Consider the following 18,043-nt stretch of genomic DNA (forward strand, 5'->3'; position numbering starts at 1 on the left):
ACAACATTCACGCTCTTTACACTGTTTTGGTGTATATTAGTCGCTGTGTATAAAACACACGTCTGTCGTATGTACTTGTTGGCCCATTTGATTATATATTTACGTTGTTTGTCAGCTAGCTGGTTTGCTAAATTAGCTTAGAACTAGGCAAGTCGCTAATGCTAACTAGCTAACATCCCCGACCATGAGTTCACTAAGCTACTCTTCTCCTGATAAAGAAGAGGAGGTCTGCTGGACGGAGAAAGTAACTCTCGTTAAAGAGGAGGAGGAAGAGGAGGCTGTTTCAATAAAAAAACAAGTTAAGGGTGAGGCTGTTACAGTGAAAGAAGAAGAGAAAGACGTTTCAGTGAAAGAAGAGGAAGACTCGTTCAGAGTGAAAGAGGAGGAGGATGTTACAGTGGAGAAAGAGGAGGAGGGGGAGATGACTGTCACATCCAAAAAGGAGGAGGAAACTGGATATCTGGTCCCGGTTATCCAAACTCATCTTAAGGCAACCAATGGTTCTAACGATAAACTGAGCCGTAAGATGGTTTTGAGAAACGGGGCTCTGATTAACACTAGTAAGTACTGTCTTAAGTACAGAGGCACAAACTCTGCAGTTGTTGAACTGATGTTTGGTGTTAAAGGCGAAATCTGCCATTGTTACATCTATATTTGGACTTTTAAATTATTTATTTATAGCCATTGATTCTTGAAGAATATAACACATGCCTCATGAGCTTAGTTCAACTGTTGTACCCCATCAGGACCCCAAATAAACTTGTTTAACTCCAATGTTTGGAAACAATGTAAATCAACACTGTATAGCCTCAACATGGTTAAATATATAATGTTGATGTCATGGATAGTCAGTCATTGCATCCATAGGTCTGTTTATGAATTTGAGAGTAGTTACATTTCTCCAGCCCCATCCATCATCTTATTACCAAAACAGTGGTGGAATGACAGCTTTGTTATTGTTTAAACTGCAGATTGGTTGATGGGGATTTTTTTAAAGGGACAACCTAGGATTTAAACACGAACAAAATGCCTGCCCTGAGACTTGGTTTGGTAAACAGCTGAGGGATGGTGGTTTGAGAAATGTAACCACTCTCAAATTCATAGAGAAAGCTATTGTAGCCACCATAAACCCAACACCTAGCGACCTCGTCAAGAAGTTCAGACAGTCACTGGAACCAGGTTTGAGTTCAGCTCAGGGCTATCCCCTGAATTCACTACACTATGAATACAAGGACTGGCCATCCATGATGTCATAATGATAGTTTAACCAGGTTTCTAGGCTATATAGTATATTCTATAATTCATCCATGAGTCATAATGATAGATTAACCAGGTTTCTAGGCTATATAGTATATTCTAGAATTCATCCATGATGTCATAATGATAGTTTAACCAAGTTTCTAGGCAATATAGCATATTCTAGAATTGCCAGTGTAGATTTCTTGTGGGGGTCAAATTGTTAGAGCTGTTTATAAGTCATTGTTTAATATTCAGCCAATTTGATTAATTCCATTACAATTTAACCAGGGTCTGTAGTGATACCTCAAGCACTATATCCTATCCAAGCCACATGGGAGCCCAACATTGACTACCGTTGGCTGGCATGCATAACTTCCAGTGAATTAAGCTTACTGGTGTTCCCCCAGCGTTAGGGCAACCCCATTCCTATTTTATATTCCTGGAGATTATTGGACATTTTCCAGTACCTTTAGAATTGTCCAGTATCTGTACTGTTTTCTTAGAAGTAGGTAGCAGAATCAATATAGTTAACCATTAGACATATGTGATTGTGCAAAGCTGGATCAACACACCTGGTCATTCTGGGCCTTTGGACAGGAACATTGGTTAATAATTTGGAAGCACCATAGGCTTGGACTTGTGAAGGCCATTGGACAGGAACATTAGTTAATCAGTTATAGGCACCTGCAATAGGAGTGTGCATGTCTGTTTATTTTTGTGTCATTGCAATGGTCACGCCACCAATAGAATCAATGCCCTAATGTCTGAGCCAATCAGAGAATGGAAACTAAGCAGAAAGATAAGGGTGGCCAAGGCTAAAGGGTATTAATCATTTACATAAAGTGGAGTGACTATGTTATGCTGTGGGACAGTTTTTTGTAGTCTGAAAGGCTCTCTAACTACGTCACATTTAGTGTCTCCTTATGTTGCGCTGGGAAAACAGTTTTCATGGGCACAGACATCCTAAATAATTTCAGAGTTTACTAAATCCAATGGTTCTAACCGAGAGTCACCTTAACTTTAACACCCAAATCGATACTGTCATTATCGCGGTTCTTCAATAATTACACATAATACTTAATACTGTAGCTGTTTAGTTACAGTCACATGTTCAACAATCATCAGCTGATCCAGGAAATCATTTTCTGAATGACAGTCAAATGACAAACATCACGACATGCAACAACAACCAAAGTGCTTCTTCATTCATTACACCGGTAAAGACAGTTATGCCGTGCTCCACGTTGGATTCAACATCCCCCAAAAAATTGTGTTTATAATGTGTTATTGTGTGCTTGATTTACAGTAGGGTCTTGTTAGTCTGTTTGGACACAGAGATACTTTTTTCACCTGATATATTAAATGATAGGTCTATGTTGTTTTAAGGAGAAATTATGGCTCCTACTGTTGGTCTATGTTATTGTTAGGTGAAGTGGGGCGGCAAGTGGGTCGGCAGGTAGTGGTTAGAGCGTTGGCCCAGTAACCGAAAGTTTATAAGATTGAATCCCCGAGCTGACAAGGTAAAAATCTGTCGTTCTGCCCCTGAGCAAGGCAGTTAACCTACTGTTCCTAGGCCGTCATTGTAAATAAGAATTTGTTCTTAACTGACTTGCCCAGTTAAATAAAGGTCAAATGAAAAGCTATGGGGCCTACAGTAGGTCTATGTTGTCATCAGGTGAAGTTATGGGTCCTACAGTTGGTCTATGTTGTTGTTAGGTAAAGTTATGGGCCAATTTGTTAAACACTTAGTGTTCAAACCCTCATTGTCAGGCTGATGGCAAAGCTAGCCAAAGAGCATTTTACTTGTTGAAGTGTTTTTAAAAAAGCAGTCGATTTGCGACAATAACACAAACATATTAAGCAGGAGATTCAAACGAACCTTACAATTATAATCCAAAAGTAATGTGAAATGCACTCATAAGCAACCTGGAAATGGAGGCTATTTTTGCTGTCAGCCTATGAGAACTCCCCTGAGTTTCCCCCCACGGTGGTGAATTAGTGAATAGACACAGAGCTTAATGTGAGTTTCCTTGAGCAGCACTCATGATCTTGCGCTGTAATATTCAGAATACATTGTGGAAAAACTAAAATCTTCACTCACCATTTTTGCTCCAGGCAGGTATACTACATCCATAACTAGTGGTTTCCTCATTACCAGATATACTACATCCATAACTAGTGGTTTCCTCGTTACCAGATATACTACATCCATAACTAGTGGTTTCCTCATTACCAGATATACTACATCCATAACTACATCCTCATTAGCAGGGAGGAGTTTCTGCAACCAAATTGTGTGTGCTTTGCCCTTGTGCCGCAATTTTAGCAAACACAGAAAGTGCCCTATATTGGAGACCAAAAGTCGTCTGGCACATTGCTTAGGGTTTCAACAACTTTAATAACTTATTTCTAGCCTCCAATCATTGATTTTACTATTAATGTGAAAACAAAACAAAATATGACTATTGTTTCTAATTTTAAGACAATTGTCAAATAACTTTAACATTGATTAGATGTCAATTGTTGTACAACATCATGGCTACGCTGTTGGCATCACCTTTTACAGTGGATTCCGCTGTTGTGGGCCTTTTACCATCTGTCTGACTTTGTTGTTCACACAGGAGAGAGACGGGACTACCGTGGGTCCTCTCAACAACCTCATAATGCTGACAAGGCAGAGAAGACTCTCTCCAGATCAGAACACGTCAAGAAACCCCAGCAGAGATCCACAGGGAAGAGAACTCACTGCTGCTCTGACTGTGGGAAGAGATTCACCACCTCATCAGGCATTAAAATTCATCAGAGAATCCACACAGGAGAGAAACCTCACGGCTGTGATCAATGTGGGAGGAGTTTTGTTCAATATGGCCATCTGAAGATACACCAGAGAACACACACAGGAGAGAAACCTTATAGCTGTACACAATGTGGGAAGAGTTTTAGTCATTCAACCAGCCTGATATCACACCAGAGAACACACACAGGAGAGAAACCGTATAGCTGTGATGAATGTGGGGAGATTTTTACTCAGCTAAGCAGCCTGATATCACACCAGAGAACACACACAGGAGTGAAACCGTACAGCTGTGATGAATGTGGGAAGAGTTTTACTCAGCTAAGCAGCCTGATATCACACCAGAGAACACACACAGGCGAGAAACCTTATAGCTGTTCTGAATGTGGGAAGTGTTTTACTCAGCTAAGCAGCCTGATATCACACCAGAGAACACACACAGGAGAGAAACCTTATAACTGTGATGAATGTGGGAAGATGTTTACTAGGTCTAGCAATCTGACTCTACACCAGAGAATACATACAGGAGAGAAACCTTTCAGCTGTACTCAATGTGGGAAGAGTTTTACTAAGCTAAGCAACCTCATATCACACCAGAGAACACACACAGGAGAGAAACCCTATAGCTGTGATCAATGTGGGAAGAGTTTTGTTCAATCTAGCTATCTGAAGATACACCAGAGAACACACACAGGAGAGAAACCTTTTAGCTGTACTCAATGTGGGAAGAGTTTTATTTCATCTAGCCTTCTGACAGTACACCTGAGAACACACACAGGAGAGAAACCTTATAGCTGTAATCAATGTGTGAAGAGTTTTGCTACATCTGGGCAGCTGACGATACACCAGAGAACACACACACAATAGAAATCTTTTAGCTCTAATTAATGTGGGAAGAGTTGTACTCGGTTAAACAGCCTGATACGACACCAGAGAACACACAGGAGAGAAATATCTTAGCTGTAATCAATGTGGGAAGTGATACTCTGATAAATGTTATCTGATCAAACATCAGAAAATACATGGAGTTGTTTCATGATATCAATGAAATCATGTCACAATGTAGAATGTTTTAACATTGTAGTAGGAGTATTTTAATGATGTCACAATGTAGAAGCCTAAATGTTTGCCCCTTTATCAATTGATTTCAACATGATATAGATATTAGCCTCAGGGAAAAAATCCAGGCTCAGAATTGAAAGTTGAGTTGTGTTGCACTTACCACGTTGATGACCGACTTGAATCAAAATGCAACACTCCAAAATGTAGCTAGCTGTTTTCTTCAAATTGTCCTCTATCCAGTGATGTACACATTTCTCCCAGATTCCGTGTGGTTTTTGAGCTGTTAGTTTTAACAGGACTTGCAACCTCATCTCCCTCCTTTCGCAGTTGATTTCAACAGATGAGTTATGACACATAAGTGTTGCATTCCTTTGTTTAGCGACCCCTAAATTTAAATGCATCACTCCAAAATGTAGCTGACTGTCTTCTGCAGGTTGTCCTCTAACCAGCGAGGTAAAAGATATCTCAAATTTCCATGTGTTTTTTAGTTGTGTTAGTTTCAACAGCACGTACAACCTAGTCGATATTAGTGATGTATTGCTGTCAAAACAACAACGTTTCTGGTGCTTGTGCAGTTTATATGGTGCTTGTTTAAACAAATACAAGTAATATGATTATTGTGGCAGATGTTTGTGGATATTGCACATTTTATGTTTAGGGTTTCAATTTATCCCAAACTGTTTCTGCATATTAGTTATTGATTTGGACAGGTTAAAACTGTGGTTTGACATCGGGATATCCCACCTAGCAAAATGTAATTGAAAAGATGTTGAAAAGAAGACTATGTCCGAAATATGTATTTTTGGGTAGTTTTTTCAGTGACTTGAAAATAACTTAATTTCAACTTACTTGCAGGTAGCCTAGTGGTTAGAGCGTTGGGCCGTCATTGTCAGCCAGAATTTGTTCTTAACTGATTTATTTACATTGACGGCCTACCAAGGTATAATAAATTGGTCTATAATCAATTTTATTAACAATCTTACATCACTCCAGTATTTCTTGGCAACGCTCAAGTGCCAATTGTCTTTATTCCACTACTGATGAAGCATGACTCAAATCACCTCATATTTCAAACATCCTGCCTGACAAAAGATACATGTTTTATTATTCCATGCCTCACCATCAATCACCACCATTATTGCCAATTGTGCTGCCATCCTGTTAGAAGGTAACAGAGCAGCTACAAACAACGCTACGGTGCAGGTCTTTCAATGTAGTTATTTCTTGTCACGCTTCAGCCTTGGAAAATATTTGTTTGTAAGTTCGATTCAAGCATTTAGCTAATGATGATAATCTTGTCATTGATAGAGTTGCTTACATATCAATGTTGGTTGGTTGCATTTACTCACAAATTGCAATGCCTTTCATGTATGTCATTAGCTGTATTACTTTGCTCGTGGGTCATGCAAACAAATTGTAAAATATACAATACTGTAGTTTTGTTACTGTTTCTAGTGTAATATGCTTTGTTATTCTACAGAAATGGTTGTACGTTATTAGAGTAATGAAAGGAGCCAATTACCATATGAGTAACAATTAGCTATATGGTTTGGCATCATGCCAGATGCATGGTACCTTAGCATGTGCTTTGTATTTATGCAACTTCAAATGTATAATGTACAGCTACATTATGTCGGTGTGAATTGAATACTAAAGTATATTATTTTCTGTATTTTGCAGTTTCACAAACATAAACGTTTTCAATATATTAATTCAAGAAAAGTCACGCCTTGGGAGTTTTATTGAAGAGTAGTTGTTAGCTATCTGTCTAGTTTTGCATGGGAACGCAACTCAAGGGCAGAATACCAGAAAAGCAATACATATTAAGGGGTGTACATTTGGTTTTGATATTTCATATTTACAATTATGTAAGATTTAGGAATCATAGTTATTCATGCAACCAACATAGCATTTTTGGGTACAATTATATTGACATTGTTACCCTGCTTTTATATCCAACAACATGCCTATGGAGTGAACCCTGAGAAGCGAGAGAAGCTTCGCAGTGAGGTGGAAAGTTACTACGGATATTGCAGGAGTTGGTTGCTGATTGTCTCAAGGGTGGGCAGTCAACAAGTTTTGCGTTTAGCCAGTGCGTTGGCATGGATCACAATTTATTTTGACTGCACGTTTTTCCATATTGGAGGCAAGGTTTTGGGGGGCTCTTTCCAAGGGGACGAGAGTTCTAGAAGCTAGTGAGTTTTAGGATTCTATTGAAAGAAAAAGGATTAATTATTTAGAAATGTGTTTTTTATCTTGTTTTTAGTTGTTGACAGCCAGTAGACACCATGTTTATTGTAGTTGATTATGTGAAATGGAAGTTGTTTTCTGTCGGGGGTGAGCAAACTTGTCCAACAAAAACATAGCATATATTTGTTGTTTAAGGGGGAAGGTGTTACAGGCTTTGGTCTTTCCATTTATGTTTTGAGGTATAGCTCGTTAGCAGGTAGGGTGCACTGATTGAGGTCACCTCGTTAGTCAGTATGACCTCAGGGCCAGACCCTGGTCTCTACACAAAGAGTACTGTTTTTACAGCAGATGCTGTCTGCTGAGAATTCTAAGTATCTTTCATACAAATCTAAACCTTGTGACCCGTTCTAAACATCTGTTGTTGGTCATGTAGGTTGAAAGGGGTGTATCTTGGCTGTAAAAAACCTTTGTACTTTTGTATCGTGGCTCTCAACGAATCATCTGGGGGTGATTTGTCGACCATCCATCATTATCGTAGAGCACTCAATTGATTCAATTTATATTTGTGTGTTGTATTGACCTGCTCCCTTATTAATAAGTGAATAAATATTTAAATTTAACTCTGACTTGTGTGGTAACTTTGTCTCCTCATTTGATATTAAAGAGATTAACCACATTTGGCGATGGGGATGTTAATCTTCACTTGGTGACCGCTCCTGACAACCCAGGTAAATCGTGCACGAGGGATCCCTCAAACATGGGATCTCAGGAAGACCACACTTTGGGGACGGAGCAGATGGTCCCACCTTTGTTTTGAGAGGCAGCGAGCCGAGTGGATACCACATCTCAAACGTAGTTAAAAAAATAATAATGACGAGCGAAACGCGTAAAGTGGAGTTTTTAGAAAATCCTCAAAGGCTCTGAGTGTGTATTCCTGTGTGATGGGTGCACCTTGGAGGTGTAAACAGGGTCCAGTCAGTAGGCTCTGAGTGTGTATTTTGGTGTAAGGGGGGCACCTTGGTGTAAACAGGGCCGAGGCAGCTATCTGTGTGAACTGGTGAAACCTAGAATCTGTGTTTACTAGTTAGGACCATTTATGATATAGTATAAGATAGTAAGGTGCACCTGTAATTTTTTTAAACCTGGACCCCATTTTAGAAGTCTTGAAAGATGTAAATGTATGAGTTGCATTATCCTAGGAACTAACCATGAGATAGAAATGTGAAAATATTCCTGCAGGTTAAAATATTGTTGAAAAACAACTAATTGATTAGGTATGTTTGGGAATAGCATTGTGTGACTTATATGAGAGTTGTGTGAATGTGGAAATGAGTCTTAATCTGACGTTTGGATAGTAACATATAGAAATATGCTTACTCAGATGATTGAAATTTGGATAATAAACTGGATGATATTTTAGAAAGCAGCGGAAGGTCTATAGTTCCTGGGAGGCTTGATTTTTACCGTGGTCTCTGGGAGGTTAGACAACTGTTGATGATCCCATGGTCAATGTCTGGGATTTAAAAAAAATATATATATATATATTCTGCTGGGTGTATGTTTGGAGAGCTGCTTCTTAGCTATGGAGACTCCTTGAAAAAGCAAATTGAATGGTTTTCGTGAGTACCTAAGAATTTCTTACGTTTTATATGGATTCTGTGAATATATGAAAATATGATGAATTGTATGTGCCGAGTGATTACTAATGATTACTAGAGATTTGATAAAGTAAAACTGGGAATATAATTTAGATACAATTTAAACAACCCATATGTAGACAAACGTAGGTTTTAAGTTGGTATCTTTAATGGATAATTTGATAAAGATGAGGTTTAAGCATTTTTAAATAGTCTACAAAGTCTGGGCAGTTTTCTCAGAAACTGATGGGAGTGTGTCCACTTTAGGGTAAGTTACCCTAAGGATGAAACTATAAAACGCTTATTGGATTTTCTCCGTCCGGGTACTACATTTGAAATAAAACTGCCCTTGAGGCCTGTGGGGGTCTTCCCAGTATGAGAGGAGTTGCTAGATTTATTGAATTCCATCAAGTTAGAGTGAACCAAAGTGTGTGACTAACTGTTGATGTTGAAGGAGCGTCCAGTCCACTAGATTATACATCACGGTGGCAGAATCACCTGAAAGACCCACATCGCCATCTGCTGACTGGAGTTGGTATCGCAGTTGAGAAAATACTTTAAGACAAAAAAGCTAAAAATGTTATTTGAAGAACCTTTTGTGGGAACCCCTATAAGTTATTTGAAGAACCCCTTATCATTGTTCCATAAATAACCTTTTGGGGTTCCTTTTTTAACTCCCTGTCCACCCTCCCTCCATTATAAAAACATATAATAATATTGACAATATTGACTTAAATAATAATTGTTTATTTAGTGGCACCACAAATGTGAATTAATATTTACAAAACAATTTACCAAACAAAACACATTACAAAATAGCAAATTTAAGGGAAAATAAAAAATACAGCCCTAGCAGAGCCCCAAGTCCCACGGAGACGTCCTCGAGGGCGTGGAAGTTCTCCCCATCAAAGGCCAGCGGGATTTCACTCTCATGGTGAAATGGATTTCCGCCGATGTGCAGTAAAGGAGTGAAGAGCGGTGAAATCTGTGTCAACAAAAGTAAGAAAAAATTAATACACTTACAAAGAACATAACAAATGTTCAGCTGTAGTTTTATATAAGCATGCACACTTGTGTTTATGAAGAAACAGATGATTGGTGCATAGGCATGGACATAAAGGCCACTCGGGTCCTCTTTGAAGAGGTAGGGCAAGAGCAGAATCGCTGATGTGGTCTCCAGGCCTAGTAAAGCATTGATCTTACTACACTTGCTAATTTTATTACAAAATACATTAGAGAAAGGGAAGGAATAAGAGCAAATACCTCTTCTGTATTGTCCTTCAGGGACTGTCAAAATAGCAGGATGATGTCCTCACCCCTGCCTCTCTACCTCTGCTAGTTCTTGAATTCTCGTTTTGTCTATATCCATTCCATGGACTTGATTCATTTCTGAGAAGATCTGAAAAGATAATTAAGATAATGTAACGTTTCCAAAATGGGATAGTATTGTACATGTAACGTTTCCAAAATGGGATATTATTGTACATGTAACGTTATGCCCCCGTGTGAGTTAATAGTATTGCATGTTGTAGCAGGCTATATAAAGAGGAAGACCTCCATTGACGATTCAGTTCGTTGTAACATCTCGCCTGGACATGTCACCGTCGTTAGTTAGTTAGTTAGCTAGTTCATTATCACAAAACTGAGAACGGCTCTAGATTGGAAACTTACGTTAATGAGTGTAAAGCCATGTTGGCTTTATGGAAACGATAAACAATATATGGGAACGAATATAGTTGAGGGAAATAATCCAAACCTAGTTGTGCATAGTTAGGACATAATGTTATCTAGCTAGATAACGGTACTGTACTGTAGCTCATACAACGCCGACGGTCAAACCCGGGTTTCTAATATTTACCTTAATCAACTATAGTAACGTTATGGAAGATATTCACAGAAAACCATAATTGTCGTCGTTATTTATCATTAGTATCTTATATTATTATAATACATTATTTCGAGACATATTCAGAACCCAACTGTTGTCGCATCCAAACTGTTGTCGCATCCAAACCATCGTTGTCACCATCGTTTTCAGTTGTAATTGCGAAGTTCCCGGAAGAAGTCCAGCAACAACGGAGGTTCCTCGATGAACCCACCTTCTAACATGTTCTTTGAAGAACCTTTTGGGGCTGTTTTTCATTGACCAAGAACCCTATGGTTCTTAGGGGATCTCAGAACAACTCCAGTTGAACCCTGTATTTTTAGAGTTGTAGTCAGACCCATTTACTCTCAGATTCAAAACATGCTGATTAGCATCAACGACCAAGTCAGCTGCTGCTGCTCCAACACAGTATAAGGTGAGAAGGTGAACTGATGTCAAATCATAATAATTAAGTTAATTAAAATTAATTAGTGAAACTTAAAAAATAGTATATGGCACATATTGTTAACATATAGAAACATCATGGAATATTGTACATCATATTAGCATCAACATACATTATTGTTTCATTCAATTTCACTTAATAAGGAAATTTCATATTTTCAAGTTCAGAAGTCAGAACCCATCACCTGCTATGTAAAAGAGACAGAAGAATGCACAATGGTCAATGCTATCCAGGATCCTTGGGACATCCCTACCCTAAACCCTACCTTAACCATTTTAAATGTCAACTTCAACAGGCTAGTGATGTCCCAAGGATGTATCTCTACCTGAAAATACATGATCTGAGTGATTAATAGTTGGTATTCAGCAGTCATAAATCCTTAATTACTTTAATGAACTACTAAAATAGTGATTTTGACAGACAGCAGCTCTACACTTTATTGACTGACTGACATCCATCCATTCATCCTTCCAACCCTCCTCAGCCTTCCTCTCCTCTGAAGACCCAGTGAGGGTGGAGCTCAGTCAGAGAGCTGTTGAGGGACTGGTTAGGAAGAACACTTCTACAGCCAGAGAGGTGAGGTCACACATGGTTTAGATAGTAAATATTTATGTCCCCTTAGGGGTTCATCACGTCAGCAAAAGGGAATATGTTCCATCATCTATGTTTATTTACATTAGTGCAAATTGTCCACTGATATTGGTGTAATTTCTCACCCCTTTTGGCTGTATGAAAGTTAATTTCCCCTCAGGCACACACATTTGTTCTTTGATATTATGAAGGTAATTTGTGTGCAATGTACTTTTCCCCACATCTCTTTACATTGCTTATGCATATTTGGTGGCCTGACTATGTCAAAGGCCCATCCTGGTTGTTCTGAACCTAATGCAGCTTAGAGTGATCAGATGACAGAAGTCATATTTAGTTGATAGGTGTAACTGAGGACATAGATGCCCCATATCCATTACTTTGAGAGTTTTATATAATATGACTGAATGTGTTTCTTTCTGTGTTGCAGGGGCAGTCAAGAAATGGAATGGCAAGGCCACAGAACATGACATAAGCAGAGCTGTGGGAGACCATCTCAAGCCTCTGGTAGAGCCGGGGGTGGTGTTTACCACTCCACCACACTGGAAAAGTGGGATTGATCCGTTTGTTTCAGTTTGCAGTAGTTGAATCCTTTCACATGGGATTGATACTGATTTTCATACTAAGAGGGATCAAGAGTCTGTCGATTGGTCGGTCATTGGGTTCATTTGTTGAAATCAAATCAAGCTTTATTTGTACAGCACATTTCAGACATGAATGCAACACAATGGCTTCACAGGCAAAAAACAAATGAAAATGAACAGAAATATTTAGTACACAACAAACAGAAGACTAATGAGCACCCTAAGAAAATGCCATTGATTAAAATATTAATTGGATGCAATATCCAAACCCCAAAAAAGAAAAACTCACACCAAACTTAAAGACAGGAAGCAAACCAAAAAGGTGGAGCAACTAAATGCAACACTTATTTTTCATCACCCATCGATATCATGCTAAAATCATTTGTCCGAGAGGAGAGAGATGAGGTTGCACGTCCTGTTAAAACTAACAGCTCAAAAACCACACGGAATCTGGGAGTAATGTCTACATCCCTGGTTAGAGGATAATTTGTAAAAAAACAGCTAGCTACATTTTGAAGTGTTGCATTTTGACTCAAGTGGGTCACCAACATGGTAAGTGTAACACAGCTCTTTTTGTGTTAGTCACTTTTTGTTAAATCACATAAATAGTACTCTTCCATTTCAGAGCCTGGATTTTCCCCCTGAGGCTAATATCCATATCATGTTGAAATCAAATGATAAGGGGGCAAACGTTTAGGCTTCTACATTGTGACATTATTCAAATACTCCTACTAAAGTGTTAACATTCAACATTAATTCATTGATATCATGAAACAACTCTTTCATGTATTTTCTGATGTTTGATCAGACACCTTTTATCAGAGTATCTCTTGTCACATTGATTACAGCTATAAGGTTTCTCTCCTGTGTGTGTTCTCTGGTGAATTTTAATGCCTGAGGAGGTGAATCTCTCCCCACAGTCAGAGCAGCAGTGAGTTCTCTTCCCTGTGGATCTCTGCAGGTGTTTGAGGTGTTCTGATCTGGAGAGACTCTTCTCTGCCTCTTCAGCATCATGAGGTTGTTGAGGCTCCCCAGAGGATCCACGATAGTCCCGCATCTCTCCTGTGTGAACAACAAAGTCAGACAGATGACTAAAGGCCCACAACAGAGGTAATCCATTGTAAAAGGTGATGCAAACAGCGTAGCCATGATGTTGTACAGCAATTGACGTCTGTAATCAATGTTAACATTACTTGACAATTGTCTTAAAATGAGCAAGAAAAGTCATATTTTGTCTTGTTTTCACATTAGTAGTAACATCGATGATTGTCGGCTAGAAATAGGATATTCATGTTGTTGAAACTCTAAACAGCGTGCCAGACGACTTTGGTCTCCAAGGCCCCCTTCTGTGTTTGCTAAAATTGCGTCACCAGGGCAATTTGATTACAGAAACGCCTCCCTGCTAATGAGGAAACCAATAGTTATGATTGTACTATATCTGCCTGGAGCAAAAATGGTGAGCTAAGATTTGAGTTTTTCACAATGTATTCTGAATATGAATGGGGGAAAACTCAGGGGAGTAACCTCCATTTCCAGGTTGCTTATGAGAGCATTTCACACTACTTTGGATTATACATTTAAGGCTCATTTGAATGTCCTGTTTAATATAATGTTTGCTACAGTATGAATTATGTGTAATTATTGAAGAACTGCGTTAATGACAGTATCCATTTGGGTGTTGTCAATAAAGTTACGATTTAATTTTTTATTTCACCTTTATTTAACCAGGTAGGCCAGTCGAGAACAAGTTCTCATTTACAATTGCGACCTGGCCAAGATAAAGCAAAGCAGTGCGACAAAAAAACAACAGAGTTACATGTGGGATAAACAAATGTACGGTCAATAACACAATAGAAAAATCTATATACAAATGGAGTAAGGAGGAAAGGCAATAAATAGGCCATAGTAGCGAAGTATTTACAACTTAGCATATTAACACTGGAGTGATAGCTGTGCAAATGATGATGTGCAAGTAGAAATACTGGTGTACAAAAGAGCAAAAAAGTTAATAAAAATATGGGGATGATGTAGGCAGTTGGATGGGCTATTTACAGATGGGCTGTGTACAGCTGCAGCGCTCGGTAAGCTGCTCAGATAGCTGATGCTTAAAGTTAGTGAGGGAGATTTTAGTCTCCAACTTCAGCGATTTTTGCAATTTGTTCCAGTCATTGGCAGCAGAGAACTGGAAGAAAAGGCAGCCAAACAGGTGATTGCTTTGGGGATGACCAGTGAGATATACCTGCTGGAGCACCTGCTATGGGTGGGTGTTGCTATGGTGACCAGTGAGCCGAGTTAAGGCGGCCTAGCAAAGACTGATAGATGACCTCGAGCCAGTGGGTTTGGCGACAAATATGTAGCGAGGGCCAGCCGACGAGAGCATACAGGTCGCAGTGGAGGGTGGTATATGGGGCTTTGGTGACAAAACGGATGGCACTGTGATAGACTGCATCCAGTTTGCTGAGTAGAGTGTTGGAGGCTATTTTGTAAATGATATCGCCAAAGTTAAGGACAGGTAGGATAGTCAGTTTTACGAGGGTATGTTTGGCAGCGTGAGTGAAGGAGGCTTTGTTGCGAAATAGGAAACAAATTGTAGATTTAATTTTGGATTGGAGATGCTTAATATGAGTCTGGAAGGAGAGTTTACAGTCTAACCAGATACTTAGGTATTAGTAGTTGTCCACATATTCTAAGTCAGAACCGTCCAGAGTAGTGATGCTAGTCGGGCGGGCGGTTGCGGGCAGCGATCGGTTGAAGAGCATGCATTTAGTTTTACTTGCGTTTAAAAGCAGTTGGAGGCCACAGAAGGAGTGTTGTTTGGCATTGAAGCTCGTTTGAAGGTTTGTTAACACAGTGTCCAAAGAAGGGACAGATGTATATAGAATGGTGTCATCTGCGTAGAGGTGGATCAAGGAATCAACCACAGCAAGAGCGACATCGTTGATATATACAGAGTCGGCCCGAGAATTGAACCCTGTGGTAACCCCATAAAGCCTGCCAGAAGTCCGGACAACAGGCCAGGTTGATGAAGACGGCTGCACAGTACTGTCTTTTATCGGTGGCGGAAATTATATCGTTTAGTACCTTGAGCGTCGATGAGGTGCACCTGTGACCAGCTCGGAAACCGGATTGCACTGCTGAGAGGGTACGGTGGGATTCTAAATGGTCAGTGATCTGTTTGTTAACATGGCTTTCGAAGACTTTAGAAAGGCAGGACAGGATGGATGTAACAGTTTGGGTCTAGAGTATCACCCCCTTTGAAGAGGGGGATGACTGTGGAAGCTTTCCAATCTTTAGGAATCTCAGACGATACGAAAGAGAGGTTGAACAGACTAGTAATAGGGGTTGCAACAATGGCGGCGGATAATTTTAGAAAGAGGGTCCAGATTGTCTAGCCCAGCTGATTTGTACGGGAACAGGTTTTGCAGCTATCTGGATTTGGGTGAAGGAGAAGCTGGGGAGGCTTGGGCAAGTAGCTGTGGGGGGTGCGGAGCTGTTGGCCCGGGTTGGGGTAGCTAGGAGGAAAGCATGGCCAGCCGTAGAGAAATGCTTATTGAAATTCTCGATTATCGTGGAGTTATCGGTGGTGACAGTGTTTCCTAGCCTCAGTGCAGTGGGCAGCTGGGAGGAGGTGCTCTTATTCTCCATGGACTTTACCGTGTCACAAAACGTTTTGGAGTTAGAGCTACAGGAAGCAAATTTCTGTTTGAAAAAGCTAGCCTTTGCTTTCCTAACTGACTGTGTGTATTGGTTCCTGACTTCTCTGAACAGTTGCATATTGCGGGGACTATTCGACGCTAGTGCAGGACGCCACAGGATGTATTTGTGCTGGTCGAGAGCAGTCAGGTCTGGAGTGAACCAAGGACTATATCTGTTCTTAGTTCTACATTTTTTGAAAGGGGCATGCTTATTTAAGGTGGTGAGGAAATTACAATTAATGAACAATCAGGCATCCCCTACTGACCGGATGAGGTCAATATCCTTCCAGGATACCCGGGCCAGGTCGATTAGAAAGGCCTGCTTGCAGAAGTAATTTTGGTAGCGTTTGACAGTGATGAGGGGTGGTCGTTTGACCGCGGACCCATAACGGATGCAGGCAATGAGGCAGTGATCGCTGAGATCCTGATTGAAAACAGCAGAGGTGTATTTGGAGGGCAAGTTGGTCAGGATAATATCTATGAGGGTGTCCATGTCTACAGATTTAGGGTTGTATCTGGTGGGTTCCTTGAAAATGTGTGTGAGATTGAGGGCATCTAGCTTGGATTGTATTACGGATTGTATCACTAAGGTAGGGGGCACTATTTTCACCTCCGGATGAAAGTAAACTTGGTAGATTTGGATAGAGAACACTAAAGGTTCCAAAACTGTTAAAATAATGTCTGAGTATAACAGAACTGATATGACAGGCGATGTTCTATGTTCTGATGGCTAGCATCTGATGAAGGTTCTAGCTATAAGGTCTAAAAAAATAGCAGATCCATATCACATTGTGTGAGGCGGGTTTCCGGAAGGTATATTTAATTTAAATGAAAAAGATGTATATATTGCAATATATTAAAAAAAGATGAAAAAAACATACAATTTACAACAAACACGTCTTCATGCTACGCCATCTTGGATTACAAGATTGGATCAAGCAAACTCTGAAATTATTTAGTATTTCTGTGCCCATTAAAACTGTTTTCCCAGCTTAACATAAGGAGCCACTAAATGATACATAGTTCGAGTGCATTTCAGAATACAAAAAAACTGTCAGACAGCAAGATCCCCTATTTAAGTTGAAGTTCATCATATGACGAGTAACGTTATGACTATAACTACTGTTCCCTGAAGGAGGGATACTAAATGAAACGGCCTCTGGCAGACCACCCAGACCTGACCCTACAAGACGCACACCCAATTACGCATATAGAAGTAGGACTAGTCTACCTGGCATGCACACAAATGTAGGCCTATAAATGTGCCCATTTGGGGATGTCTGATAGTATTTCTGATTGTCTTAACGCACCACCACTAATGAGTTGTGGAGCTTCTCAAAGTAATGCTTTATTCACCTCAAACAGCAAATAAACAAAGTCTAATCCAAATCAATTGCAAATGAGAATAGTTCCTCAAAGTATTTTTGTAAAATATTTCCAGCTCTCACCCTTTCGATAACCACTCGGCATTAAAGGGAAACATGTAATGCTCTGATCCAGTGGAAATGTCATAAAATACCTGATTACTTCTTATCCTTCTCACAAATAGCCTACAGCTGTGTCTGTCCAGAACTCACTGGAGCAGCAAACTGAGGGCCTAGAATATTTTATACAATGTTGCAAGCTTGCTATCTGAGTTTCCTGACCCAGTTGATACAATGTTTCAAGTTTGTTGTAGACAGGCCATTTGCAGCCAATGTGATTTCTAGGATATTTATTTTTATAAGGATATTTTCTACTTGCAGAATTTAATGTTTTTATTTGTTGGTTTTATGTAGGCATTTTTTTTTTACATAGTTGGTAATGGCAATAAAAGTTACTTTTAGATATCTATAATTTTCATTTAGATTTAGATGGAATGTATATTAATCACAGACAATTTTGAGATACTATTATACATTTAAATGAAACTGTTCCAAGAAAA

General features: G+C 39.6%; 1 protein-coding gene and 1 long non-coding RNA gene across 2 annotated transcripts; one reads left to right on the plus strand and one right to left on the minus strand.

The window, feature by feature from the left end:
- The first annotated feature begins 345 nt into the window (after nucleotides 1-345).
- On the plus strand, nucleotides 346-7,899 carry LOC112265022 (gastrula zinc finger protein XlCGF17.1-like). The gene is made up of 2 exons (XM_042295795.1): nucleotides 346-560; nucleotides 3,861-7,899. The coding sequence occupies exons 1-2, from the start codon at nucleotides 422-424 to the stop codon at nucleotides 4,898-4,900; spliced, it is 1,179 nt and encodes a 392-aa protein (XP_042151729.1). The 5' UTR covers nucleotides 346-421; the 3' UTR covers nucleotides 4,901-7,899.
- Nucleotides 7,900-9,685: 1,786 nt separating this feature from the next.
- On the minus strand, nucleotides 9,686-11,193 carry LOC121839073. The gene is made up of 3 exons (XR_006078634.1): nucleotides 11,022-11,193; nucleotides 10,186-10,321; nucleotides 9,686-9,907 (listed from the first exon to the last, which is right to left on the minus strand). It is a non-coding gene; the product is annotated as an uncharacterized LOC121839073 (long non-coding RNA).
- Between the last annotated feature and the right edge of the window lie 6,850 nt (nucleotides 11,194-18,043).

Source organism: Oncorhynchus tshawytscha, linkage group LG13 (genome assembly GCF_018296145.1).
Source record: "Oncorhynchus tshawytscha isolate Ot180627B linkage group LG13, Otsh_v2.0, whole genome shotgun sequence".
NCBI classification, from domain to species: domain Eukaryota; kingdom Metazoa; phylum Chordata; class Actinopteri; order Salmoniformes; family Salmonidae; genus Oncorhynchus; species Oncorhynchus tshawytscha.

Coding starts and splice junctions, on each gene's coding strand:
- LOC112265022 (XM_042295795.1), top strand. CDS start 422: ATGACTGTCACATCCAAAAAGGAGGAGGAAACTGGATATCTGGTCCCG. Junction 561..3,860: donor CGGGGCTCTGATTAACACTA/GTAAGTACTGTC, acceptor TTGTTCACACAG/GAGAGAGACGGGACTACCGT.